Source organism: Aulostomus chinensis, chromosome 17 (assembly GCF_037954235.1).
Source record: "Aulostomus chinensis isolate RoL2024-O1b breed Wild chromosome 17, RoL_Achi_v1.0, whole genome shotgun sequence".
Classification (NCBI taxonomy): domain Eukaryota; kingdom Metazoa; phylum Chordata; class Actinopteri; order Syngnathiformes; family Aulostomidae; genus Aulostomus; species Aulostomus chinensis.
Genome location: NC_141336.1, coordinates 25,508,395 through 25,536,039, shown reverse-complemented (window position 1 = coordinate 25,536,039; position 27,645 = coordinate 25,508,395). Strand labels below are relative to the sequence as shown.

Here is a 27,645-nt window from a genome sequence, read left to right as displayed (position 1 = left end):
TGTCTCTCATGAGCCTTCGTTGTGTATCAGCGATGAATTCCTCTCACGCCTGCATGTCAGACTGCAGCCCAAATGTTGAATATTCTCCTGACTGATTGCTAACACTGACGGAAGCAAAGCTATAAATACAAGGGACTTGCATCTTGACATTTTGGACTGATAAACAGGAAATATTATTCCTCTATTATTTCCCAAGTGCTAAAACACAAGGTACATGACATTTCAGTTTTCTGACTCAGAAGGTCAGGTGAGGAGACCGTAAACTTCACTTGAGTGACAGGCCTCTCACAAATACTGCAAACCTGGTTGATCACATCGAAAAAAGTTACTTTTGCAATCAACTAATTTGTTCTGAGCTGAAAGAACTGTTTTTTCTTTGCTACGATGAACTGGAGGGACAAATTAAACGCCGTTTCAAGAGGACACAAGTTTGTCCATCTTCATCTAGAAAGTGATAGGTCACGTAGGTCACATCAAGGATGTTTTCTCCCTCCTGCGTTACTTCTTTTCTCTGCGGGATGCAGTAAGAGCCAGCCACGTACATTAGCTTGAGGCTAACGGAGAGACTGTCCCGGTCATCGTCCGGTATGAGCCACGTCTTCTTCTCAGCGACTCAAACACTTTAATCTGAGCCAAACATCTTTGGGGAGCAAACCTCTTCTGTGGTCCCAAACTAGCATCATCTTGAAGGGTGAAGCAGTCATGGATCAGACCAGACTACACACTTGAAACTGATTCTTGTAGGACAAGTGGCAGGTTGGACTGAGTTCCTGGTGGAGGTGGAGCTTCAGGGTCACAAGGGTGTGGTTTAGATCACGTGGCCTGTACTCAGACAGGTTGAGACCCCAGGGACAGAGAGGACATTGGGCCTCACATCTGAGGACTCCAACTGCACAATCACGCCATCTCCATCTCATCAAGCCAAAGGTGCTCTGCATCCAGAGAGCCTGGAGGGCTGCGATACAGTGCTGCCCCCCTGCTGGAGCAAACCCCCCCTGTGGAACAAAAGCAGCCCGTTGACATGGAGGCTTTTCCCCTTTATTCTGTAATTGTAAATGTTAATCCCACCTGGAGCTGAAGTCATACTCCTGAACCCCCCCCCCCCAGGCCCTCCCTGCAGTTGATGCCTGGCTGCCTCCCGGTGATCTCGTGCACGGCGGCGGGTTGCGTAAGGCTGGAGATTTGAGGTTGCGTGACAGCTCGCCTGTAAACAAGCAGCAGCATCGCCAGCTGATGAGCTCACTGCTCCGTGCTTGTTGCTGTCCAGGGGTTGAGTCAGGCTGTAGATGGCTGCTCACCCACTGGAAGTTAAGGAGCCGATGGTCAACATCGATCTGAAGACAGAATAATTACAGACATTTAGGTCTGAAGTCACAGACTCCCACTGATGGCGTTGGAAGGTGGATGACTTCTGTCTGTTCGCATAGAAATCAGCACCTTTGCTGGGAGGGCAACGCTCGAGTCCAGGGCATCGGCGAGGCACATCGCTGACTTCTGTCCATGTGAGACGCGGTTGAACTGCAGAACAGGAACGGTAACAGCAGGCAGGTGCTCCACACGCGTGCTGACTCCTTCAAGTATCACCATCAGAATAAGAAGCCATCAGTGGAGCAGAGTGGCAGCAGCTCCTCTCAGGTCACAGGATTTCAGCACAATGTCACATGAGCAAGTTAAACAGCAGCAAAGCACTGAGATGAACAATGAAACGCCTTTTATTCAACCGTCTCTCCCTTTTGTACAGCAGCGTTTAATTACTTTAACTGTTCCTCATCCTGAGTTACGCTCCCAGTCTTGTATCATAATTCAGCTGCTGTCGAGTGAGTCAAAGCAAAAATCACGTGCTGCTCAAGCCTCAGAGGACCAAGTAAACAAAAACAGAGCCAATACGTCGAGTTCGCACATCTACATATCCAGGCTTGATGCGATTGTTGGGGAATTACTGGGAGATAACAAGCATGGAAAAGTGGCAGGCGGCTCCGGGGTGGGCGTTGAAGAGTTGGAGGCTGCATCAGCCGGTGAGAGTACGGCGAGCACACAAAGGCAGCAACTGACTGTAAAACACTTGAGGCTTTAACAACGAGCAGCGTGAAAAAGGTAATTGGAGTCGAACAAGCAGATATGAACTCGATGTGAGCGAGTCGTTTAAACGGTGTTCATCTCAGTCACATTCCTGTCCTGACAAGCGCCGGGCCGGCAGGTGCGGTTTACGTCTCAGGTCCTCACTAAGAGGAGTCTTCAGCTCACCAAGAGGTTTCTCCCTCCTGCGTCGCCTCTTAGTGACTCCAGGGTGCAGGAGGAACCAGCCACGCGTGTTTAGCTTGATGCTAACGGAGGCTGACAAACAGGTGAAAGTGGCTTTAAAGTCTTGCCGGAAATACGCAAACTACGCCCTTTGGGCGCACGCCGCTGACAAAGTTTTACGGTTTTCAATCGGTTTTGGGTGATTTTGATGATAGTTTTCGGGTGTCTGTTCCCCACACAACTGCAGCCCCCATAGCCCCGCCCTTCCTGCGCGACCCCTGGAAATGCTCTGAAAACTGCTGTTTACAGTCACTGCCCTCTCCAGCGCTGACAGCAGGGAGCAGGCAGAAGAAACCACTGAGTGACATTGATGATCTGTGTTTCCATGTCTGCCTGTCGGTCCTCACTGGCCACACGTGTGGTTTTAACCAATCAACACTAACCATGCTGGTAACGTGACCCAGGTGTCCGTCTGTCAGCCAACCAGAAACGCCTCGCATGCGGAGATGCGCTCATGGGCGCGACTCCGTGTCAAGGCGGTTTCACACTGAACGCGCAAGGCGCAGGCTGCAGGGAAGTCCATTGATTGTGTATGTGGGCGCTGTGACGTCACGAGCGCAAACCAAGCCCAGCAACTCGGTAGCGCTGTGCGTGCTTGCGCCGCGTCTGCCGCATTCAGTGTGAAACCGCCTTCAGACGTCATTTTCTTGATCTAATACGGGGTTTTGACAGCTCCCTTCTCCTCCTTATTTTAACGGAACTACGTTCCGGCTCACTTTCACCCCTGCTGACAAAGTGTTAGCAAATCCAAAAACAGATTTTAGCAAGTTAACGTTACTTCTTGAATCACTGACAAGCAGGACTTTGTGTTGTTTTTTTACCACAAATACAGAAAATACACTGAAGTACTTGTGAGTGCAGTGGGGGGCCAGCGGCGGCTCATCCCTCAGACGGTGCAGGCTTGTGTTCGTGCATGCAGACATAATTTCAGGCTTCTGCATCTCTGTTGCAGCTGCGTTTTCATTGTTCATCTTTGAATTTTCTCTCCCAAGGTCAACGTGTCCTAATTCCATACTAAACTCTTAACCACAGACAACATACGTGTTGCACTCATATCACGGTACACAGACCCGGTGTTTCATACATTTCTGAGGCTCTGATGAACCACATTCTCACACACTCCCAAAACTGTTCCAGCATTTTCCCAGGAAGGGGTCGAAGGTGAAGGAGAGCCAGGATATCTCCCCCCTCCAGACGACAGCCTCGACCACTCAAGAGTCCCTGGGAAGTCACTGGGAGTCCCGTCCAGGAACCACAACTGAGACTTAGTGTTCACACAGGCAGCGCCGCTCCAGAGAGTTGCTGTGCTGTCACACGGCAACGTCCATGTTTACAGACTCCAGGTCATCATCCAGTATAATCCAGGTCTCCTTAATCCAGCCATATGATCAGTAATCCACAAACACTTTGATCTGAAGACTTGCCAGGTTTGATTAGATGAGCGGATGTTGACCTGAGAGAGACAGACGGACAGGAGGTGATTTCTTGGGTTTATAGATCAAGTATGACGATGATGATGATGATGATGATGATGATGTCGGTCAAACAGCATCGGCCTCTGACCCCAAGCAGCCAGAACGAATTTATCAATGCAGGAGTCAGAGTCTCCTGCTCTCTTGTCTTCACACCCGGAGTTTAGGAACGTGTTTAATAAGTAACAGTCGTGACGATGACTGCAGTGACGTTGTGGCGTCGACGCTCCTTCACCCCAACGAACCAACAACAGACCAGAGCCGGGAGCTCATTTGTCACAGACGAATGTCGCAGGAGCGCAGGAGGTTGTGATTACCAACCTGCCTCACACACACACACACACACACACACACACACACACACACGACCTGATGACGCTCATTAGCTCCTGCTCGCCTGAGCCTGCCAGTCGGGACTCACCAGCGTTTGAAAGTTGGATGGAGGAGCAGGTTAGCGAGGAGCTCCACTGATTGCGCCTCTTCAGACTCGCTGTTTTTAGGCAGAGTTTGTTTTCTTCTCACAGCGGAGGCTGGGGATCCCGTGGATTCCCAGCCCTCAGGTGTTTCTTCTCTCCTGCCGTCATATTAATGAGTGAAGTCCTGTCATTGACGGCAGGTGAACGCAATTAACCACCTGGTAAGATGGATAACCAGCAGCAGTCGGGTCCTGAGGACAGGATCAACTGCATTAAAAAGAATCAAATCACTGCTTAATTAAGACAACACGCTCCAAACAGCAGTCTCTTAATTAGTAAAGCAAAAAGAAATGAGTGGATGCTTTTCAGAGAGGCTGGGCAGAGGAACCTTCCCTTGCTGTCTTCTGGCTTGAATCAGAGCTCACTTACCTGCAAGAACAGCTGAGAACCAAGCAGAACAAAACAAACGTCGTCTCTCTTTGTAGATCGTTCACACTTCGATGGCCTGAGATGAGACATCAGCAAATTTATCGTCGGGCAAAAAAAAAAAAGAAATCTGCGGAGATGACCAAATGAGAAGAGAGCATCCATCAGACAGACGGAACCGATACCAGGTTCTTAGGGAGTCCCAGACAGCTAAAGTTAAGAGGAGTACCTCGTGGCAGTCTGGCCCCATCAATAAGACCTTCAAATCGATGCTGCGGCGACAACAATGTGACAACACGCCGTTTCCTCCTTGTTGGCTGACAGGAGCAGAGTTTTATATCCAACACGGGCTCAGACAGCAGGGGTACGGAGAGTCTGATCAATACCTAGCAGCACCGTGTGTGTTGAGGAACTCTGAGGGTTCCTCTACATATACGTTAGCTCGGGCTTTAAACGTAATCCAGGCCTCCTTGATCAAGGCCAGAGAGCAGAATAACCACCTCTCTGATTAGCCCCGTCACTCATTTAATCTGGGTTAACAAATCCAGCCATTGATCCTCAGTCTGCTGGGGGAGAAAGAAGCGGCCGAGCGAACCCTGGGGAAATTGATTAGCCGGCTACCGAACGGTAAACTGATAAAGCATTAAGCTACACAAATGGCCATGGCTTAGATCCTTCACTTGTAAGGCTATTACACAATGAATCGTCCTAATTATAGCTCTCAGCCTCTCAGATACACACACACACACACACACTTGTTCACTTTGTTGCTGTCTAAATTAATTCATTTTCCTCTGAATCGTGGCTGTCACCATCAAAGCCTCAGATTGGAAAAACCCAGCAGACGAGACGAGTGACTTCTAAATCTTTGAAAGCCTGCAGCTTCGCTCATTTCCTGTTTCCAGTTCCTCCGTCTTACAAGGTCCTGAATTCATTCATCAAAAAAGACTTCTTTAATATTCAACAAAAACAGCCTCTCAAAGTCTTCACCAGGCTTTGGCCTCAAGCTCACAGGTAAATGGAGTCGAATTTAACCTACATTTTTGTGACTTTGTCATTTAAAATTGAAAAAAATATTTAATTTCAATAATCTGTCTGTTTGTCACGCAGATTAGAACAGCAGAACTCCTGTGGATGCTCTGAGCTGATCCGGGGTCAGTTTGGCAGCTGTCATGGTTCCGTGGATGACGCGTTTGTTTGGTTCTACCACCGAACCTCGGAGGCACCAACCAACCTGCGTCAGTACCACCGAGTACCAGAAGACGCCCTGTCATAAAATACTGACGGGGTAAACGGACAAATGACATGACACCACATTTTGGTACATTCTTACATGTCGTTCTTCAACTGATTGACAGGGAGCGATAACACGGAGCGCAAAAACTACGATGAGTGAAGACCATTGTAGTTTTTGATCAAAATCTATGAAAGAAGGAGCATCAAAGTTGTTCTCTAGCAGGCGAGTGTTGTCGCCAGGCGAACACAAGCTGGCAGGAGACGCGCTCCTCTGCATTTGTCGGTTTTTCTATGAAGGCTGCCAGCGGTGGTGACTGAGAGGTTCTTGATCATGCGGATCATCTGGGATCATCGTTGACGTTCCGTAGGACTTCACTCAACACGCCGCCAAGATGTACGAGAAAAGGATGTTTTCCAGGAGCCCAGTCGTGAAAGGTTGCTACGCAGCCACTGGACGACCTCCAGGACGCCCCGATGAATGTTCCTGCGGTCACTGAACGCTTCATCAGATCCAGGAGGATCTGGGAGAAGATTCCCGCCTGCCGGCTGAAGAAACACTTATTCTTGAGACTGCGATGACATTTGTCATGTGGAACTGACATTTTTAAAGCAGCCCTGGTGGCAATGAACTGAAATGGGGAACCATGTTGCCAAAGTAACCTTTTCTTTTGGAGTTCTTTTAATGCTGACATTTAAAAGGATCTCAGGATGATGGAGTGGGGGTTTGAATGCGGCACGTTCGGCGGTGATGCTGGGAGACGGATTTCTCTGAGATTTATGGTTCCTCCTGATTTTATTTTGTACAGAGGAAATGTAGAGCATTGTTAGAAAGCCACTGGAGTCTATAAATATTTTCAAGAGGTCAGTGGTGTAACAAAACCTCTGCTGTCCAGCCGAAGGCGGATGAGTCGGCCAGTTTTATGATGACCTCACCAGCAGCACCGCCGCAGGTCAAAGCGTCGATCAGTGATCAGAGCGAACGGATCAATGACAAGCGGCAAAGAAAGTCCTCCATCCAGCTGCTAATAATTGCAAAAACAATGTTTTAATTATATTAACGCTCAAATGAATATGAGTCATGAAATACTTTTAAAAAGGTTGATTACGTGCAACAGTTTGGGCAAAAAAAAGCATAAAACAAAGTTCTAACAATCTAATATATGCAGGCAAATTAATATAATAAATTAAAAGGGTTTAATGTCAAAAGAGAGAAATATGCATTTGTTTCCTTTATAGGATTCGCTGCCATTACACAAAAGAAATCAACACTAATTTCTTTAAAGGGTACATAGCAGGGGTGGGGGGTGCAGTGCACCTCAAACCAAATCTAGACTTCCAGTCTCCACCGTGGGGCGCCAGGCGATCCACAGGGGCTCCAACTGTCACGAGTATCAACATGGTGAAGGGCAGAAGTCGCTCTCAAACCTGAGATCAAAGTCAGAAGTTGTTGCCCCAGGAAATGTTTTCTCTAATTTGATAGAAGTTGTGCCGTTCCTGCACCGATGACATCACAGTTGTATGTGCAGTCTGCATTGGGCGCTGACTGCTGGTGAGGAAGACTGAGCGGCTGGCTGATGGTGGTTTATTTAGAACGTACTAGAACCTGAATTCCCATGATTGCTGTGACATTGCAAACGCTTTCTGACTTTGATCTTTGCGCTAGGACTTTGATCTAGGGGGTTCTGGCTTTCATCTTTAAAGCCATCCAGGCAGAATCCTGACTGTCATCGAACCACCACGTCGTGACCGAGCGGCCACAAATTGTGGCATCAGGCACCGAGCAAAGAAATAAAACTCAAAATTAAAAATACCATTTTTTTTTAGGGGGTAAAAACATACAATCAATGTTTTATGATGCATAAATATCTGATTATTGATCAGGCAATCATGATTAAATCAGCGCGTGACAGGCCAGAGAGTCCCACCCCTCCTGGTGTACAGCAACATCAATACCTCTCATTATTAGTGTTTTGGAAGATGCAGATTCATCAGTTTCCTGTGGTTTTTCCTGTGGTCCGAGTCCCGCGCAGGTTATGGAAACATTTGGCGTGTTTTTCTTCCAGATTGCATTCCGCAGAGTCTTTGCAGCAAAGTAAACATACGAACCAACAACAAATAAGACAAGAGGATGAAAGAGGCACAGAAGGCACTTCTCAAACGACGAATTTGTTCTTGGTGGTAGAGCCGCTTTTGGTAGCCGTGTCGGCGTGAGACTGGTAGCCGATGGTCATCTTCATGGGGAGCCCCAAGCGCTCCTTATAAACTCTCCTGTTGACAGGAAAATGAGAGAGTGAGACGCTGATAGAGTGAGACGATGGCAGCGTGAGATGATGAAGCGCTCCTCACCCTATGTGAGTTACAGCTTCCCGGTTCTCATAGTCTGACGTCCAGACGGCTATTTTATCTCCTTTTGTGCGGATGTTGACGACGGCTCCACAGACGTCGTCGCTGTAGTCATCAAAGGCCTCGCCCACTAAACACAGCAGCTGGAGACCCAGAGAACCAACTGGAATCACCGACTCGGGAAAGTACGGCGATCGTATCCATCAAAGTAGTTTTAGCAGAATACAAAGACGTCACAGTTGAGATGACCTTTGACTGCACGGTTCTAAAAATGTCCTCACACCATTTAAAGTCTGTGTGAGAGTTTGCCACAACTTCAGGGAAGGCAACAAAAACGTGTATTTTACCTCCAAGTACTCAGTAACAGGAGTCTTGAGCTCATGAAGATGTTCTCCCTCCTGCGTCACGTCTTCGTGACTCCAGAATGCAGGAAGAGCCAGCCAGGTATGTTTAGCTTGAAGCTAACGGAGGCTGATGCTAACAGCAGCTAAACCATCTGAACGCATGTTGACAAACTGAAGTGTTGCAGGGTTACTGCAGCACGGCGCGCCCTGCTGGTGAGCGAGGAAGGAAACTCATGGCTTCACAGTCTCTTAACATGTGGAGTGCCAGGATGTCGTATCACGCCATGAGTTGCTACCAGACGTTTCACAGGAACCACCTGCATTGCGTCTTCAGAGCCGTTTATTTGCAGCCGTTTCTGATCGATGAAAACCTCTCCAGATCAGGGAAGAACAATCACTCATCAAAGTGGAAGGCAGCCGTTCAGCCCCGGGAGGCCAGGGCCTGTTGACAGTCCAGGAAGAGCTGTTTGCTAACTGGCAGGACTGAGACCTCGGTGAATCACTGCTAGCGGCCTGAGGAGCAGCAGGAGAGAACACCACCGCTGGACATCCAGAGCTTTCAAACCTGACACCTGATAAATCTGCGCGGAACCTGCACTTACAGAGGACCTCCAGAGACGTCCTTTGCTGCAAATTAATGGCACCACTGTCGAGGCAGCAGAACTTCACCTCACATGAGAGCGGTGACGTCCGGTTCAGCAAACCAGAGCGTTCTAGTTTATGACCTTTTATCTCCGTCCTCAGTGTTATTGGATTACTGATCGTCCATCTGGATCAAGAGGACTGAAGAGTTTAAGTTACGTTTAAGGACAGTTTAGCTGCTGTTAGCCGTCAGTCTCCCTCAGCTTTGCACAAATAAACATGGCTGGCTCTTCCTGCATTCTGGAATCACTAGGAAGTGATGGGGGGGGGGGGCATCTCAGTGAGACTCCTATAGGTGAGTACCTGGAAGAAAAAAACACTTTTTGGGTGAAGTATCACTTTATGAGTCAAATCTCCTCTCATCTCCGTTTCACAAACAGTGGTCCGGCCACTCAGGCCTGTCAGTCCTGACCGCCACACTTGGAACAGCTTCAAGTGTCACTGGTTTAACTAACAACACGAAACAGGACAGCAGCCACGGCAGTGGGCGGAGCCAAACCTACAGTTTCCAGCCAGAAGCGGTCCAGGTCTAATCTCCTCTGCTGCTTGTTGAGTGTGATCAGCCATCGCCCGCCACGCTTGTTCCTCTCATCCTCCCACATGGGTTCGATGCCATCCTGCAGCAGAGGTCCAAGCCGTTACAACACTTTCCAAAACAGCCTTGAAAAACGAGGCTTCAGCACCAAACATCTCCTTCCCAAATGTTCACCGTCAGCAGAAAGTCTTGAGCTCAGGTTCCAGCTTGAATACTAAACACGCACTGAGAGCTCAGCGTGTATCAAGGGACGCTTCAATATTTGCTAAACATTCTCCTCATTAGCATTTCTGTGGCTCTGCATGCACTCAACTTTCCGATTTTCACAGCATTGTTTGTGAAGTTTTTTCTAGGATTTTAAGTAAAACAGGAGGGACTTTAAGCCTACAGGTGTTGATGAACCAACTCTGCAGATACTGCCTCTGGTTAGCCTTGGGCAGAGATGATCCAGCTAATGATTCATATTTGATTATAGCCTTATCTCAAACACAGAGTAATTAGTGGCTGCTAGCTGCCTCCTGCCATTCATCCTCCTCTACTTCCCCCTTCGCTGCTCACTTTTGATCATCACTTCTGATTAAATGAGCTCTTTTGCTGGTGGGCTCTGAGTGGGTAGACAGATTTAGACTGAGATAAACTCCTGCTCTGTTTACACTTGGAACTTTTGCATCAATGATTCAATCTGGTAGTTTCCTGTCTGGAAAAGCTTCATCTATTGAGAAATTGGATCAAACAGCCGACTAGAATAACACACTTAGGCTCGCCACGCGTGACACGTCTGGGAGAGTGAACACTTCCTGCTACCCTGCTTCTCCAGGGTCAGACTGAACCAGGCACTCCTTGAACTCAATACAGAACTTAATCCCAGACCAGTGTATACTAAAGGCCTGTGGACATTATTGCAGTGACTGGATTAGAACGTCAAATGTGTGTTTTGCCTTTTGTCTTTTCAGCAATAATGAAAATGGATGTGCACCAACAGAGGTGTGAAGGAACAAGTCCTAGAACCTGGCTGTCAGTCAGGATTCCTCAACAGTGGCTTGGCAAACTCAGCGGGTTTTTAGTTCCACGTCTGAAAGAAGGTGTGAGGGTCACAGCCCTGAAAGAACCGCCTGGCAGCAGATACAGCAGGTGGACGTCAGACACAAGAACTTAGTTGTGTGTCCATGGTGAGCTCTTCAGAGCCAAACCTTACTTGTGCACTCCTGCATTTACAGTTCAAAACTGATGCACCACTTGCAAAGTTTATCTGGGGAAATAAATCACGTCATTTGGGTTGGAACCAATGTAGATGCTTACTTTCTGCTGGACGACAAAAAAACACCTCATATCTGCCGTGCTCCACAGCAGGAAGCGAACGAAGAGCGCAGGTCGCCTGTGTGCGTCATTTTTCAGATGTTCACAAGGTAACAGGGAAGATGACACGAGGACCGACTCAGCTTCTGCTCAAGTCGGATTTTTGCGAAGCATCTGGGTGGAAGAGTGTCGATTTTCCGGCTGCCGTGTATCATTTCACACATTTGATGTGATAGTTTGACATTCAAAGTTGCAAAAAACCCCTGAGTTCAATTATCTTCATCTGCAAATCTGCACGGTGCCTGGATTATCATAAATACATGCAGCCTACCTTGAAGAGAGAGTAATCACAGCCTGACATGAGATTGCTTGATAACTGGATATGGTTGTAGAGGCTGAAATGCACAGCAGACAACAACGTTAGCAGCACAAGCTGATCCAGCAGGGTTTCACACACAGTTCATGGTCATGACAGTGGGTTTCTGTGCTACAGCAGGGAGGTCAAACTCCAGCTAGAGATTTATTGCTCCTTACGCCCAGAAATCTTCAACAGTGTCAAATTTAGAGATGAGTCGCAGGTTGGCCTGCCATGTTTTGCTCTTGTCGTTCTTGAAGAACCAAAGAGACCATCTGTTGGAGGCAAACACAGAAACAGCATTTGCATAAATATAACAAGTGCCTAATTAAACACGAAGTAAACAAAAGTCACAGAGAGCCATTCGGTTTCAGAGCAAATGAGGGACGTATGGAAGCACCTGGACGACTCAAACCGCTGGCCACACCACTCTGGTGGTCCAATGAGGCCTGGTGCTGCGTCACGTTTGACGCCCAATCCTCTTGTAGCTCAGCTCAACTTAAGCCCTGATGGCTCTGACACAGAAACTACTATGAAGTCACTGAGGTGGTCTGGCAGCAGTGGGTGACGGGGTCGTGCCATGACAGTCCTTCAAGTCCTGGGTACATGCAGTCGTCAGGAGGGTTCTGTTCATTCTTTCAATGTCAGGTTGTAGGCCATAAATGTGAGGTTCAGTGTCACTGATAGAGATGTACACCCCAACACAAACACGCGCATGTATGTGTGTGTGTGTGTGTGTGTGTGTGGGGGGGGGGGTCCTCAAGGTCAATTCATAAACTAGAAGCACATAAAGATGAATATTTAACATAAAAATGGTCTCATGCAGCTTCGAACGTAACAAGTGATGTAAACTGTTGAACAGCCCATGACAGAGCTCCATATTTCCTTCTGAAGCGTCGTGCAAACGAGGTGTCATGAAAGGTAACACCCAAGTCAAGTAGGAGCACAGAGCAGGTATGATAACGCTGCCGTGTGCTTCCGTCACTCATCAACTGTCATGTGACGATATTCCAGGAGCGAACACACAAAAACCTGCCCTGAGTCCAATTTGTTTACTTGCTGACAAAAGTAGAGCACAGTTTTTGCTCCTGTGCTGAATGAGGTGATTGGATGATGCAGCGAGAACCTCCCACCTCAGAGGGCGACCTTATGGCACGCGATCGTTACACCTGCGACAGCACGCTGAAATATTCAAATGTCAGATCAAACGAGTGTGTTGGACATCGGCTCATCGTTACCCAGAAATGAGCGGTCTGGGTCACGTCTGGAATCACCTGTTCTGGAGGGGGTGTTTGATGTAGGCCTCTGGGCTCACGATCTCCTGGCCCGTCTCCTCGGCCTCCTCGGCTTTGTCTTCATCAGGAAGGGACTCGCTTGGGCTGGTTTCCTAGAGAGCAGCAAGGGCAGGTGAGATCTGTGCAGACACGCTTCTAACGACACACTTCCATCACTGCTCCGACCCTACAGGCTCTCAGACATCTGGTTACACGCCAAAAATAAACAGAGGAGGGAGACTTTGCCCAGTCCACCGTATCGACTTATGTCCTCTGACATCAGGTGTTAGAAACGGAAATGAAATTTCCTTGACTTTTCATGAATGTTCTGGCTTTATTTAGAAACAGCACCCCAATGATATTCATTCCCGTGTGAAGCCTGACTTTCTTCTACTCACAGTTTCAATCTTATACCAGGATTTCACATGTAGGTTCCTTTGAAATGGTCCTGGAATCAATCCAGGGTTTTCTTTAGCTTGTAGGTTCTGATGGAGGAACCGTGAGTGACCTCTGCAGCAGAGGCAGCTGCAGGCTGGTAATAAGACCCTTTGATTAACACTGATTATTGTCTCACAAGAGATTTACTACCTTGTAACTACTTTTGAAGATACATAAATTAATTCAGCACAACTTTCGGTAATAAAACCCAGTGGAGGAAAAAGAAAAGACTGCCTTTTGCCTTCAATAAAGGTAAAAATACTCAGAACTGTGAATGCATGATTGAGCAGCACGCATGTGTGTGTGTGTGTGTGTATATATACACACACACACACACACAGACGAACAGAACCCTACTGACTACTGGAATACACTACACAGAGGAATATCCTTCTTATAAACCCGTTCTTTTTTCTTTCATCACTAATGAGGAAAGACCAATAATTATGTGACTAACGGACCTTTCCAAATCAAATGCTTTTGAAATAAAGAAAAACTAGTAACATGTATTTTCCAGTATTTACAAAAAGGAAATGACATCCAAACTTGTTGTCATAGTTATACATCTGCGAAAAATATCGACTATCCTGAACCCCACATATTCTGATGAAAAAAAATGGCTCTAATATTAAATATTGAATTTACTTGAACAACAAAAGTAGAAGGCTCCGTTCTCCATGATACTGGAGTATTCCAGTACTTCTGTGGGTCATTAGTGCTCTGGTTGTGCTGCTGATTTTATTCTCTCATAGTTGACAGGCTTCAAATTTGAAAGAACATCCGTCAGGTTTTGTCATGTTTTCTTGGTAAAAACTTTCTCTTCAAAGTAACTGAACTGAGGGGTTCAGATAAATTTATATTTACTTTGAAATTGAGTACAAGTACAAAGTCCAGTGAAATCTGAAGTAAAGCGCAGATACCTCACCAGTGTAGTCAAATACAACACTGAAGTAAAAATACCTCACTACTTCCTGACCTTAGATGAAACCTGACATCTGTCATCGTTTCCTAGCTTGAGTTGATCCGGACTGACGTGACTTTCACCTCCGGCCAGTGTTCATTAACACCAGAGTCAGCCGGTCATTCAAATGCGACACATCTCCAGCTGGAACGATGAAACACACGATCGAGTTCAACGAAAGTGTTCTTTTTGGAAAAAGTGAAGTTCCATGTCTTGCGATCACCAAGCTAAATACTGATACACTGACCTGAGGGTTCGCGACGAAAATAGCTAACGCTGCAATATAGAGGTCGGCAGAGAGCAGTGTTGACTAATTCTGGCAGTTTTAGCCAATAAAACTATGTCCTGCGTTGTTTTAGATGACCAAGTTACACGCCGAATCTTCTTTCAGCCTGTGACATTTGATCGTGTACATTTGCTGAGTGTGTACTTTCCCAAATACTCGGTTGACGTCGCGGCAACATGTTTTTGCAGCTAAAGTGAACGGAGCGTCGGGTGTTAGCCTCAACGTCAGCCTAAAAGTTGGGAGATCTTCACACAGCAGCTTCTACCGCTACGCCTCGGTCGTGGCACAAGCAGACGTCCCCGAAACAAGCCCAAACTACACGGCAAAGTGTCACAACTGCCAACTTCCATTTGAGAACTACTGCTTAACTTGTAAACGGAACATTCGACGTGTCCTCGCCCCGTGGAAAAGACAACAAGCCCCCCAAATGTACTGATGTTTTTTTCCTAGAGAAAGTGCTCACCGGTTCGGCGGTCGCCATCTTACCAATCTCTGTTAGGAAAGTTTACGCTGATTGGACAGCGCGGTGCAACGTGACGACGCCGCTTCGCACATGCGCAGTGTAACGCCGCTGGCTGGCTGCTGCTACCCCGCGACTCCACCCCTCCAATAGACGAAGGCATGGCGAGCACCGAGGCTAGAAGGGAGTGTGAGACAGAAGACTGCAGCAAGGACGCGAAACTTCAGTGTCCCACCTGTATCAAGCTCGGTATTCAAGGCTCCTACTTCTGCTCGCAGGTACTGCTCCTGTCCCGCCTGGCCGAGCTTTGAATGTCCGCGGCAGCGACGTACCGAGGCCCTGGGTCTCATCACGAGGTTGCTAAGCTAGCTGGACATGTGTATGCGCTTTGTAAACAGCGAATTATGTGTTAGTTAAAAGCTGGTTGATGTCTCCGAGCCGTGCAATGTTAAACTGACTGTTGTGGATCAGTAGAGCAGCTGGAGACTGGAACTGATGCTAACTCCGCTGCAGCAGGCCGAGGGAGCTAGCTCACTCTTGGCTGCTCAGCTACTGTTAATTAACATTCGGGGCCAAAGATTGGAACAACAAGTTTTTATTTCTGAAACTTTGTGTAAACATTAGTGCAGGACAGACTAATCGCAAAATTAAACGACCACGAAATGAGTTTCCATCTGCTCTGCAGAGGTAAAGGTGTGTGAGCTGGGGCTGCAGGTGAGGTCACCGGGGTGACAGCTCCCCCGGTGCCTCCGTGCTTGACCCTCATCCCGGTGTGAAGGCACGATTCCGTTGAGACCTGTTGTCTCTAGTTGTCTCCTCGTCACGTTTAAGGATTGTTATCATCGCCTGGGTAAAGTTGTGGATGCTGCTTTCTCCTGGTTGAGAAGCTTCCAGCCGTTGATCCGTGGAGGAATCCTCGGAACGACGTTCCTGTGAGGAAAGCATTTCAAACTCGCACAGATCCGCAGTTTCCAGCTCAGTTTCAGACCCTGCTGACCCCGATTCCAGTGTCGGAGTCTTTTTTCTTGATAATTGTTCTTGTCCTTGTGTTCATGGTTCAATCATGAACTTTTAGTCAACAACGCTTCATAAGGAAACTAAAATATGCACAAATGCATTAAATTTAATGTACAGAGTTTACATGAAGGTATGAATGGATTCAGGTTGGTGGTTCAGCAGCATCACCCAGATGTCAGATCTGAGTAATGGAAGTATTGGAACCCAATTCCAACGTTCCCGATACGACATCCGACCAGAACTTTATAAATAGATGGTGTGTTCTCGTGGTGCTGTGGTATTTGAACCTCCGCTGTGATTGTGGTTTCAGCTGTGAAACCTGACCCGCCTCTCTCTCCCTCTCAGCTGTGAACGCCGCCGTTCAGGCGAGTGCATCATCGAAGAGTTTCCCTCATTGTGGCGTTTCCCACGTTGTCATTCCCAACGCAGGTTTTCTCAATTTTGAAAACCTGATTCATCTTTAAAAGGCAGGAATATCGTGTTTGGGAATTCAGGAATCGGACGCCAGCGGCACACGCAGGGAAATGGGATGGTGGCAAGTGCCCCTGTGCATCGCTTGGAAACGGATATAGGAGCGATGCTGCGGTTCCACAATCTGATCTCGATTCCATTGCAGCTTGGATCCTGAATGTGCCGTTGCAGCACAGACCAACACGTGGGCTTTTCTCCAAACAGCTTTGCATGCGTGAATATGACAAGAGTTGGGTAGAAGATATGGTGGTTCGATGCCAGTCGCTCTCCTGGCTGTCCGCAGTGATTCGATGAATTAACCCCAAACTGTGATCGACCAAACGTTTGTTGACGACTGCAGCGGCGTGACTGCTGCTGCTGATCATGGCCGACTGCCTCTGCCAGAGAAGACAAACCAAAAACGTAATGACTCTTGATGGAGCTGTGCTAACACTTCCTATCCACCACCATTCATTGTGCTAAGCTACCTAGCAGAGGGGTGTCTGTCCTCTTGTCTGACTCTGGGGATGATGGACAGCAAGAAGAACCAGCATGTTCCTGCAGTCCTTCGTGCTCCACAGCTCAGTTTGCCCTGCATCAATAACAGCGATTCTGCATTTTCTCATTCGCAGGAATGTTTCAAAGGAAGCTGGGCGTCTCACAAGTTGCTACACAAGAAAGCCAGTGAGTGTCAAAGGTCACAGTCAGTGGTGTCGCCTGTAGACGTCTGTTGTGGATTCATTCATGAGGTTAATGATGCAGCTGGAAGAGTCTGGCTTCTAGAAACCAGACCCTCATGAGACCTGACACCAGGGTACCTGATGCTTGAGAGATGCTCTGTGCTTTGTTCCATTAGAGGAGGACAAGAACCAGAATGAATCTAAAAACTTTGTGGAGAACGACATCAACACAGACCCATGGCCCGGCTACCGCTACACGGGCAAACTTCGCCCGCACTACCCCCTGGTGAGTTGTTAGGAAACATGAGGATTTGGTGCATTTTCACATAGCAGTTTGAAAATGGGTGATGTATAGAATCTAATTTTTACTGCTACTACTACTAATATTACATCAGAAGTACAAGGAAAATATACAATTTATGTTTTGAACTCGGCTTGGTGGGAAGCTGTGAGACGGAGGGGCGATGGTTGTTGTGTTGTATTTGACGGTGAGAGTTCTGAGCGGCGTGCAGCTCCGCCGCCATCCTGAACCAGTGGGTTGAACAAAAGAGCTCAGGTTCCCCTAAATGAAGTGAAATATTATTCAAGCTTTTGCGTAGATTTTACATAAATATATCAGTAATGTATTTTCTTATGGCCATGGCATTCCAGGTCAGTTACCAGTGCAGGGAATTCTCTTTGAAACAAGGAGGACGCTGGAACGCCGTGATCGGTGCTCAAGTTCGGGCATGCGGTGAAAAAGCAACAGGTTTATCAGCCTGATGGGTGCAGCGCCGCTTTGCTGCCTGAGCAGTTTATGAAAAAATACTTGATGTAGAGAGATTTTTTTGAGGAGCAATCTTCCCTGACGGAAGAGAAAACGCCATCAAGAGTAATTCAGAGTGCAGGGTTCCTCAGATGAATCTGTCAATGTCTGACCCTCGATTGACATCCCAGGATGCACTTTTATTCAAAGTTTAAAGCCAAATCCAGGTTGAGTTTTCATCCCAACACATTCATGATTTCGTTCCTAAACAATCCTTCCGTGGACTCCTGCTCAGAGTGGCCTCCTGACTACTGCTTTGTGATTGACAGTTTATGGGATCTTTAGGATGACCCTCCTCTTGACCTTTGAACTCATCTCAGACTCAGAATTGTTCTTTGCTTTAGAAACGTTTATTTTACTGAAAGAATTTGTCATAACTGAGAACCAACGTAGGGCAGACGAATCACAGTCCGAGATATTAGAACTCTTTGTATTAATTGGTTTAACCGGTCTGCTCCTCTCGGCCCCTGATGTAGACCCCCATGAGACCTGTACCCAGGGACATCCAGAGACCCGACTATGCTGATCATCCTAGAGGTAACAAGCTTCTCTCTCCTGGAAATGTTGTCTTTCATCCTCATTTTTCTTTTTCAGACATTCAATGTACACAACTGAATTTTAGCTTTTCGTTAGCAGAGCAGAGCTGCTTCTGCTGAAAGCCACAATCACACCGCCGCTGTGACAGCTTCCTGCTGTGACAGCTTCCTGCTGTGACAGCTTCCTGCTGTGACTCTTTGTCCCATAAAGCTCGTGACAAACGTGAATCCCAGGTGAGATTAGGAGGTGCTCACTGTCACAAACTCTACCGGCCAAGTGAGATTGTTGCGCCGCGCAGACCTCCGCCACTGCTGGCCGGTCTCTCACCAAGGCGATGACAGGTATTAATGGTCCCCTGCTCTGGTTTCCCTCCATCCTGACCCCAGATTCTATTTTTGTGAAGAAAATCTTCTGCGCTCAGTTTTATCGACTTTTCTGAAGATGATAATTGATGGCCAGTCCTGCAGGTGTGAATGACCCCATACCTGTCAGAGGCTCGCTGCGTCCGCTCCGCCTGAACCGTAGGACAGAACGGCCTCATTATGACTGAGTCGCGATGGCGGTGAGCAGTACTGAGTGAACTCCCACCAGCGCTGAAGCAGTTGCCAGCCAGCGTTCCTGAACATTTCCACGCTCTTTCCAGACTCTCAGGATATTTTGCGCTGGGATGATTGCTGTATTGTCCTGAAGGGAAATTCTCTTTGACAGCACAGTACTCCTCATGCCATCAGGACACACAACACCGCAACGACAGTGTACCAGCGCATAACGATGATGTGCAACCGACATTACAGACCACAAAACACAGACGGCCTCCACTCAGGCCTGATCAGCAGGGCCTTTTGTTCAGGGCTGCAGGGCTGCAGGGCCGCAGGGCTGCTGTGGCTGCAGGGCTGCGTGGCTGCTGTGGCTGCAGGGCTGCGACTCCCCCCAAAGAGAGCGCTTCCTCAGAGCTCTGTACCTTCACCCAGAGGGCAGTGGGGTGATGTGTGCTATCCTGTTGTGTTGAGGTTGCCATGTGTGTAACGTCCCTGCCATGTAGCTGTGAGGTTGGTTGTCGGGAGGCCAACGGTCCTGGTGGCTGGGTTTGGCTGAGAGGCCTGTGACGGTGTTGTGGGACCAGGCTGGAGTGATCGTCTGAGCAGTCTGAGTCTGTTGATAAGCAAGTTTGGAAGGAAGGGGGTTAAAACCTCCGGATCATCAGACGCCTTTGGATGGTATTGAAGGCAGAGCTGAAGTCCACCAAGAGGATCCTGGCACACCGATGGAAAAACTGCACTTATCAGAACAAAGGGCCAAGCCTCTGTTTTCAAAAAGCATTTTACTGCCAACTCTTCTTTTATCAACATTGAATGAGGGTAGGTTTCATCATAGAATGTTCAGCTGAACATTATAAAAGATAAACAACTACAGGGAGCCAGGTCCCTGGACCCCAGGGCAGCCTTTTTCTTCTCTGCCCCACTGCAGTGCCCCCAAGTGGGCCTGGTGCAGCACCACGGGCCCCATCTGTCTGCGCCTGTCTTCCTGTTTCTGGAGTTTCTTCCCTGCTTGCTTTAGACCTGGTCTCACCCTCAACCGGAACTCCAGGGAAGATTTCTTAAATAGCAGACCCCCTGAATGAGTTAATACAGTTCATACCGTCGCACGGTCTCCTGATCATCAATGTATTTATTGCAGTGAGCTGTGAGCACCACCCGCCTTGGCTCACTGGAGTCGTGCCATTTTCTTCTTTGCTGATATTGTCTCATATTTAACAGCTCGATACTCAGAGCAGACGCGCTCGTCCTCGCGCGCTGCTGCTGATCCTCTGGTAATGATCAGGTACCTGGAATTGTAGCCTACCTTATTTACATATATTTCTCTGGGCAAGTCGATGAGGATGCAACCATGGCAACCCCTGTCATCTGACTGCATGGATCTGTACTCAGGTAGTCATGGTTACAGTGTCCTTTGATTCTTTTGTGATACTCTGCAGCGCTATTGTTAGAGAGGCTGATGTTTCTGAGCACGGCGCCGCCACCGAGCCCGAGTCAAACCAGCCTTGTTTCAGACGTATTCGTGGGAGCGCTCACTGCTGCCTCTGGTGCACATTTGGTGAAGTGGTGCTGAACCTCATGACATCATCATCACTAGGACGCAAATGCATCATTTCTTTTTTTAAACATTATTTTTTGAGCTGCTGTTTCAAAGTGAGTTGAATCAATCGAACGTACGCACACACACACACACACACACACACACACACATTTGACTCTCTTAGCTATAAGCAGGTTGTGCGCTTTGACTTGTATGAAACCTGTCGAAAGTCTGTGTTGCCAAGCAACTGTTCATGTTCATCCAGCAATCATCTTATTGACTCCATAAATTATAGATCCGTGTGCTGGTCGATCGTAGACGCGGTCCTCTATGTTTCACTTGATGATACTCACGATGTCTTGCTGAGCTGCCAGTTGTACGAGTGAAGTTGACTGACTGCTCTGACGCTTCTGCCTGTCTCCATGCTCCAGTCGGTTCCTCTGAGTCACCAGAGTGAGTGTCATCCTCCGCTTACAGTAGAGGCTGACGCTGTAGTGTAGTCTCTGAAGTATCGCACCGCCACAGGCTTGTAGCTGTCTCAGGAATTTGGGGAGTATAATGAAGTAGAGCCGTATGTCGGTGTAATGTGTGCAACATATGGTGATTATAAAAGAAAAGCCTGAATAAAACATTAGGAAAGGGTAGAGAAGTTTTGAGAAGGGGATGATTTATACATACGAGATTTTAAAGTACTCAAATACTTCATGAAGTTCCACGAGTGCAACACGAAACAGTCCTTCAGGTGGGCGAGGGGCTGTTGAGGAACGTCCTTCATTTGACATCGGGACAATTGATGATCATTCATTAATAATTGTAATCAAACAGCCATCCCCTCAGAGTTGGTGCTCATGAATACAGCTGAGCCTGAGAGTACGAGCCTTCGCCGAAGAGCCAACGCTCTTCAACACAACTGGGCTTCTTTCAAGGCCGGCTTACGCCAACCAGCTGAGGGCGAACCTGCAGCTTCTCAGAACGTTGCAAGTAGCAGCTAAACTTGTTGAGTTTCTGGTGCTTGGTCAGACCACCACAGAGGTGTGAACGCTTATGGATGGTGAAGGTCAGGACCCAACATGCAACAGTAAATCACCCTAAGGTCTGAAGTTGGTTGGCCAGAGGTTGCACACCTGGGTTCAAAGGTAATGTTGCATACACGCTTTGCTCATGGCTTTGCCAGCTCGCAGGCTGAGATTAGATAATGAAGTGCGTTTACCAGCGTGGAGCTGCTTCATCCAGAAATGGAAGTTGTGTGATGATGCTTCTAGGTGTCGTAGTGGATGAAGTCCCACCTGCCATGCTGATGTGCTGCTGAGGCTAGAATGGAGGGTGGGGGGGTCGTTGTGCTCAACCAACTGATGACCTACCAGCCACTGACATTCCTACGCTGACCCAGTCTTGACTTTAGGCCTGGCTTATGTAGAGTTTAGCCTCATGCTACCTGAGCACCGTTTTGGCAACATGTGCGTTTGTATTTTAAATCTTGTATTTATCCTGTCGAAGCTTCCAGGAGTGGACCGCCACAGCAGGTAACGTCAGCGCCGCCACCTGATGTCAGATCAATGCTTAGCTTCATTTTAGCACCAGGTCCTAGCAAGGACGCCGGCATAGTCTTCCTTCTCCCCAGCTGTAAGTGATGATGGGAAAACAAAACGGATTGGGAGGCAGAATGTACAGGGAGTGTGAGAGAAACTGGATCAGGGGTTGTGGTCACATGAATAATTCCCGTTGTGTCTTTGTTCTTTCCTACAGGGATGTCTGAGTCGGAGCAGTTTCTCAAGGGGACGTCACAGATCAAGATCCTCTCTCCTGACGACATCGAAGGCATGAGAGTCGTGTGCAAGGTGACGTGTGAAGCTCTCTTTGCGCTGCAAATGCTGGAAGTCCTTGTGGTCTCACTCTCACAGGGCGGTGTGTGTTAGCTCTCGATTCACTGTTTATTGCTTTACTTGCAGCTGGCACGAGAAGTCCTGGACATTGCAGCTTTGATGGTTAAACCCGGCGTAACAACAGAGGAAATCGACCACGCTGTGCACCTGGTATATACACACAGGTTTTTTTAAGTTTGGATCTTGTATTTTCTATTTGTTTGCGTTATTGTAGTTGTGGAACATGCTAGTAATGGCGTCGGGGTGAGATGCTGCCTGTGAACGCAGAGTTCAGCCCTCTGTTCAGTTCTGATTCGAAGTCAAAGACAAACGCGCGCTAGGCAGGTCTCCGTAACTGAACACTTTTCTGAGTTGAAAAGGTTGATTGACGCCAATAATCCAACAACTGACATTATAAGTATGCATAATTTATGTTACAGAGCAGCTAATGACTGAAGACACGCCCACATTTGCATCACTACATTCTACGTCAGAGTTTCCTTAATTTGACTGGAAACACAATGGAAGCACTTCCTGCTGCCTTGCTTCAGAGCTTAGAGGCCAGTTTGCAGCTCTCGCCGGGAACTGGACCAGCGCCGTAAAGCACTTTGACAGACATTCATGGAGTAAAATGCTCCAAAAACTCTGGGAGGACTTCATAGTTGGGGGCGGCATGGCTCAGAGGTAGTGGGAGGTGCTTCGATCCCCACTTCCCCCAGTGACCATGTCCAAGTGTCCTTGAGCAAGACACCGAACCCCTAACTGCTCCTGATGGCCCTGAGACAGACTGGTGACCCGTCCAGGGTGGACCCGCCTCTTACCCAATGTCAGCTGGGATAGGCTCCACCCCCCCTTAACGGATAAGAGGTATAGAAAATGGATGGCTGGATGGAAGGACCTGAGTGAAGGTGTAAACACCTTGATGGTGCATGAAGATCAGGAGACTCGGACGTCTTCATCAGGTTGCTGCGTTTTCTGACCTCATTCTGGTTTGTGTCATTAGGAAACGCTGTTTACGTGGCGGCGGCGTCTCCAGAGTCTAGATCGTGATTCTGTCAGAATATCGCTGTCCGTGCTCTGTCGGAAGGCGCGTGTCGAGGGAGTCACCATGGTTACATGATTTGTGTGTTCAGGCTTGCACAGCACGGAACTGCTACCCCTCCCCTCTCAACTACTACAACTTCCCCAAGTCCTGCTGCACGTCTGTCAATGAGGTCATCTGCCATGGCATCCCGGACAGGAGACCCCTACAGGAAGGAGACATCCTCAATGGTAGGCGTGGCCTAACTGGACCTCCACCTTTGGGCTTTTTAGTATTTGACAGTGGCGATAGACAGGTTTCCTGCTTTCATTTTCCTTCCGTGTGTAAAGTGGCGTGACTGTCGTGTTGCTTGACTGAGGAAATGATCGGACCGCCATCTGGAACTGTGGGACTCTTGGAGGGAAGACGTCTTCTATTCCCGCCGTTTCTTTGCAGAAACAGTTTGAACAAGCGGTTGTAGTTTTGCAGTGATTTACTAAAACTGCATCTTTTAAAGTCTGTTTGTATTCAAGGCCAAACCAAGTCCTGGCAAAATAGTAGAACTAAGTTTGGGAGTCGTGGAATGTTTTATTGATGAAGAGCCCTCCGTGATAGATAGTAGTGCTCGCGCGCCGAATTGGTGTCAGCAGGAGTCTGGCCAATTTTAGTGTCTTTATGAATATTCCTGCTCCGACGTCGCATCCCATCCAACACTCCCCTCCGAGCATCTGATGGAGTACACGCCAGCAACTCATCTCTCGCTGCATGCTCTGACAAGACTAATAGTTTCATTAACCTTTACCAGTGGGGCTTTGCTAGTCACATCCTCTGCTCTCCCGCCTCTCTAGTTTTCTGCTTAGGTGTGGGAATGTCCCAGTTTGCCGAGTCTTTTATCCCAATTTCATCAGCAATTTTTGTTTGGCCTTGAAAACAAACCCCTGTGTTTCGCCCTCAACCGATGAATAACAAGGCTGCTGTGGTTGTGCTGGAGACGTGAAGGCTCTGACAGGTTCATCTCACTCTCTTACAGTGGATATCACCGTCTACCATAATGGTTTCCATGGTGACCTCAATGAAACCTTCTATGTCGGCGAGGTGGATGAAGGAGCCAAGAAACTGGTTCAGACTACATACGAATGCCTTATGCAAGCCATCGACTCTGGTAGGAGCCACAGCCTTCTTGTCTCTCCTCCTCCACCTACACGGAACTCTTTTAACCACAACTTTACGGAACGTACACATTTCTATCCACTCTGGCCACAAAGTCTCTGCAGGAATGTTTTTTTTTCTTCTTTTTTCTCTCCTTTTTCCTTTGTGTTGTGGGTTTGATTCTCAAGTAAAAAAAGTCAAAAATATCGTGTAGCACAGAAGGAGCTCGTCTCTCTTCTGTCCGTCCCTTCCTGAAGAAGTCACATGATCATGAATGTCGGAAGCTTCCGTTCCACTTCGCTGTATGCAGCTACATTTATGAAACATACTGGTGCAGCTCTGGAGGTCCTGTATGTCAGCCTCTGAGGTGCAGTGTTGTCTCCACAGTGAAGCCCGGGATTCGCTACAGAGAGCTGGGTAACATCATCCAGAAGCACGCTCAGGCCAACGGCTTCTCCGTGGTGAGGAGCTACTGTGGCCACGGCATCCACAGACTTTTCCACACCGCTCCCAATGTGCCACATTATGCCAGTACGTAGCACCGAAAACCTGCCGTTAAAAAAAACACAGCTCAGCTACTGCTGTCTCTGATGTAAGAGCGGAATGCACTCACTCACTCTCTCACTCACTCACTCTCTCTTTCTTTCACCAGAAAACAAAGCAGTTGGAGTTATGAAGCCTGGCCACGTGTTCACCATTGAACCCATGATATGTGAAGGTGAGTCTTGATATCCTCACGGAAAGAAGACATGTAGACTAGAAAGCAGCGACTAGTTCGCCTTGAAGGCGTTCTGGCAGGGAAGCGGCTCGGTCAGGATGATAGAGCTCAGGTTAAAATAGAAGCTTCGGAGGCGAACCCTTCCCTTGTGCGCCCACGTCCAGGTCTGTTGGAGAGGCATTTTTGCAAACCCATCACGAGACCCATGAAATGGGTACAGTTTTTTGAAGGTGCGTAGGCCACCAAAAAGGTGATTCATCTCTAACCAAAAGACGAATTCTTTACATTTCAACGGATCCAAAATCAAGGAAAACAATAACGTTGTGTTTGTCTGTGTTCCAGGTGGCTGGCAGGACGAGACGTGGCCCGACGGCTGGACAGCGGTGACCAGAGACGGCAAGCGTTCGGCTCAGTTCGAACACACCCTGCTGGTGACGGATACCGGCTGTGAGATCCTCACCCGCCGCCTGGAGGACAACGGTCGCGCTCATTTCCTGAGTCAAATGTAGGCCGCACACCCAGGACTGGACTGTGAAGACACAGTGACACCCACCCAGCACCTCTGGGTGTCAGACACACACTTGCACCCGTCAAACATGAGGCACCCACACCCTGAGCTCAGTGCGGCTCTTGTTATTCTTTGAATTAAATATGGGTTCCTCAAATTAAATGGAAGTACTTGAATGTGTCTTATATCAAATGTGGATTGCTTTTTTAGTGAAACTGTATTCTCTGGAGGAAATATTAAAGTATTTATGAAAAAGAGGTTTGCTTTAGTGTTGAGGCCTGACGTCCATCACGTCACCCAGAGCTCTCACTGGCTGGGCAGGAGTTGTCTGGCGTGTGGAGCTCAGGGCGAATTCATGCTTCACTGCTTCTCTCAGCCTCCACTAACGAAATCAGACTGCTAATGAATTTATGGAACGATTGGCTGAGAGGAACAAGAGACAAGGGAGGATTCCAGGAAAACAGGGTCAACAAGTCACACACAATGTGAAACGCCATCGGGCCGAGGCAACAGACGGCTCCTCAGGAGTCGCTGGATGATTTGGTAAATTTGCTGTTCTGTTGTCTGATCAGATACCAGAGAGGAGCCTAGCATGAGGACAGGAAATGAGGCCAAATGGCTAGCATGGCTCTGTACAATACACAAGTACTGTAAGTCTGCAGTATTTGTGTATTTATGTTTGTGAACATGTGCAAAAGCTCCAATTGCTGGAGAAACGTCAAGATGAGCATGAAAGCGCAGAGACTGCATTTGGCCAGATGAGGACGCTAGAATCCTCGCTTTCGCAGTGAGTCTGAGAGAAGCACGCCGCTCAGTCTCGATGATGAAGGCAGTTGGATCGCAAAAATCCACTCTATTCCATTTCTCTTGTGAATTTGCATTCACTGAAAACAGGTGGTGTGATTTTGAAATTGATACTGAGGTTCACATTAAGATGTGGATGAGCAAGTTTGGTTAAAACGCTGAGTTTAGCAAGAAGTTGGCCTCCGTTATGGAAGATATCTTCATCCGTGCGGGGTTTTTGAGCCTGAAGCTGCTCGTTCACGGAGCGATTCGAGCCGGACTGCTGCCTGATTGGCTGCGTTCAGACCCACATCTGGATGCAGCTCTCACTCAGTGGGAGCTCAGCGCTGAGCCGCCACATTTGTTGCACGTGCTCTTTGGGCAAGTATGAACCACACTGATGGATGTCTGTGAATGTGGTCTGTTATGTCTTCTTGTGTTTTCACTCCGTTTGACGATGTAACTGGAGTTGTACAACACACTGCAGACAGAAAACTTGTGCAAGTCATTCACAAAAAAATAGGATCCCAATCAGCCAGATGGTGCTGCCAAACTGCCAGAAAAGCTTTTGACAGTTTTCGGAAGGCCGAGGAGCCAATTCAGCCTCTCGAATCACTGAAATCTTTCCACCTCATCAAGGTCAGGAAATGGAGAAAGAAACCTGCTGCTGCTTCTCATTTTCAGAAAGATGAAACATCAGGACATCACCCTACATGGTGAGGATGCCACCAAATGCTTATCTGATCCTCCCGGTTCCTCCCAGCCACCGGTCTGAGCCGCCTCTAACGGGACATCCAGCCCCCCAGACGAGTCCTTCTGATGAGAGCTGCAGTGCTTCTGCTCACACTGAAGTGGATTTGTCCGTGAGAGTGAGAGGAAATAGAAACACTTAATTGATCCCCAGGGGGAAATTATTCAAGCGGGCTTTTTGTCCTACGACGACAAGCTGGTCCCCTTTTGGTAAGAGGTTGGCCACAGTGTAACTTGTGGATGTTGGAAGGGCTTTGTTGACGATGCAGGAGAGTGGGAATATCTTCCCGGTTCCATGGGCATCAACTGCGATTATCTTGCCAAGTCCCAGTTCCCGAACAATGACGCAAAGGCCAAAGTTCTCACTCACCAAAAAGTGTACCCTGCTGAAAGGAAACGTGAGCATGAGTCTCTACAGCGGCCTGTAATGGCAACAGTGCAGGCTGGCATATACGACCCTATCACCAAACACTGTGCGGGTCCTGAAAGTTTGTTGGTCTGGAC

At 48.0% G+C, this 27,645-nt stretch overlaps 2 protein-coding genes and 2 long non-coding RNA genes across 5 annotated transcripts; 2 read left to right on the top strand and 2 right to left on the bottom strand.

Moving 5' to 3' along the window:
• Positions 1-1,103: 1,103 nt before the first annotated feature.
• Positions 1,104-4,332, bottom strand: LOC147246928 (uncharacterized). Of its 2 annotated transcripts, none has more exons than XR_015109921.1 (4): positions 4,195-4,332; positions 3,123-3,754; positions 1,438-1,571; positions 1,104-1,334 (listed from the first exon to the last, which is right to left on the bottom strand). It is a non-coding gene; the product is annotated as an uncharacterized LOC147246928 (long non-coding RNA). The 2 variants fall into 2 exon arrangements; XR_015109920.1 differs by having other exon boundaries at positions 3,386-3,754.
• Positions 4,333-4,422: 90 nt separating this feature from the next.
• On the top strand, positions 4,423-7,197 carry LOC147246927 (uncharacterized). Its single transcript, XR_015109922.1, has 3 exons — positions 4,423-5,242; positions 5,436-5,629; positions 5,726-7,197. It is a non-coding gene; the product is annotated as an uncharacterized LOC147246927 (long non-coding RNA).
• eif4eb (eukaryotic translation initiation factor 4eb) lies at positions 6,686-14,834 on the bottom strand. Its single transcript, XM_086183769.1, has 7 exons — positions 14,789-14,834; positions 12,641-12,753; positions 11,546-11,641; positions 11,343-11,406; positions 9,684-9,797; positions 8,198-8,337; positions 6,686-8,119 (listed from the first exon to the last, which is right to left on the bottom strand). The coding sequence occupies exons 1-7, from the start codon at positions 14,804-14,806 to the stop codon at positions 8,005-8,007; spliced, it is 660 nt and encodes a 219-aa protein (XP_086039895.1). The 5' UTR covers positions 14,807-14,834; the 3' UTR covers positions 6,686-8,004.
• Positions 14,835-14,902: 68 nt separating this feature from the next.
• On the top strand, positions 14,903-25,865 carry metap1 (methionyl aminopeptidase 1). The gene is made up of 11 exons (XM_086183768.1): positions 14,903-15,063; positions 16,885-16,936; positions 17,109-17,218; positions 18,214-18,274; positions 22,097-22,188; positions 22,300-22,383; positions 23,346-23,484; positions 24,264-24,395; positions 24,770-24,913; positions 25,035-25,100; positions 25,443-25,865. The coding sequence occupies exons 1-11, from the start codon at positions 14,947-14,949 to the stop codon at positions 25,607-25,609; spliced, it is 1,164 nt and encodes a 387-aa protein (XP_086039894.1). The 5' UTR covers positions 14,903-14,946; the 3' UTR covers positions 25,610-25,865.
• The last annotated feature ends 1,780 nt before the right edge of the window (positions 25,866-27,645 follow it).

What these genes read in the sequence shown, in the direction of transcription:
- eif4eb (XM_086183769.1), bottom strand. An exon ending in ACTGTTGAAGATTTCTGGGC is followed by an intron (nt 11,407 to 11,545) that starts GTAAGGAGCAAT and finishes TGTGCATTTCAG; the next exon opens with CCTCTACAACCATATCCAGT. An exon ending in ACCGCTTCTGGCTGGAAACT is followed by an intron (nt 8,338 to 9,683) that starts GTAGGTTTGGCT and finishes CTGGGTCTCCAG; the next exon opens with CTGCTGTGTTTAGTGGGCGA.
- metap1 (XM_086183768.1), top strand. Translation starts at nt 14,947, where the DNA reads ATGGCGAGCACCGAGGCTAGAAGGGAGTGTGAGACAGAAGACTGCAGC. An exon ending in TTCGCCCGCACTACCCCCTG is followed by an intron (nt 17,219 to 18,213) that starts GTGAGTTGTTAG and finishes CCCCTGATGTAG; the next exon opens with ACCCCCATGAGACCTGTACC. An exon ending in GGAAGGAGACATCCTCAATG is followed by an intron (nt 23,485 to 24,263) that starts GTAGGCGTGGCC and finishes ACTCTCTTACAG; the next exon opens with TGGATATCACCGTCTACCAT.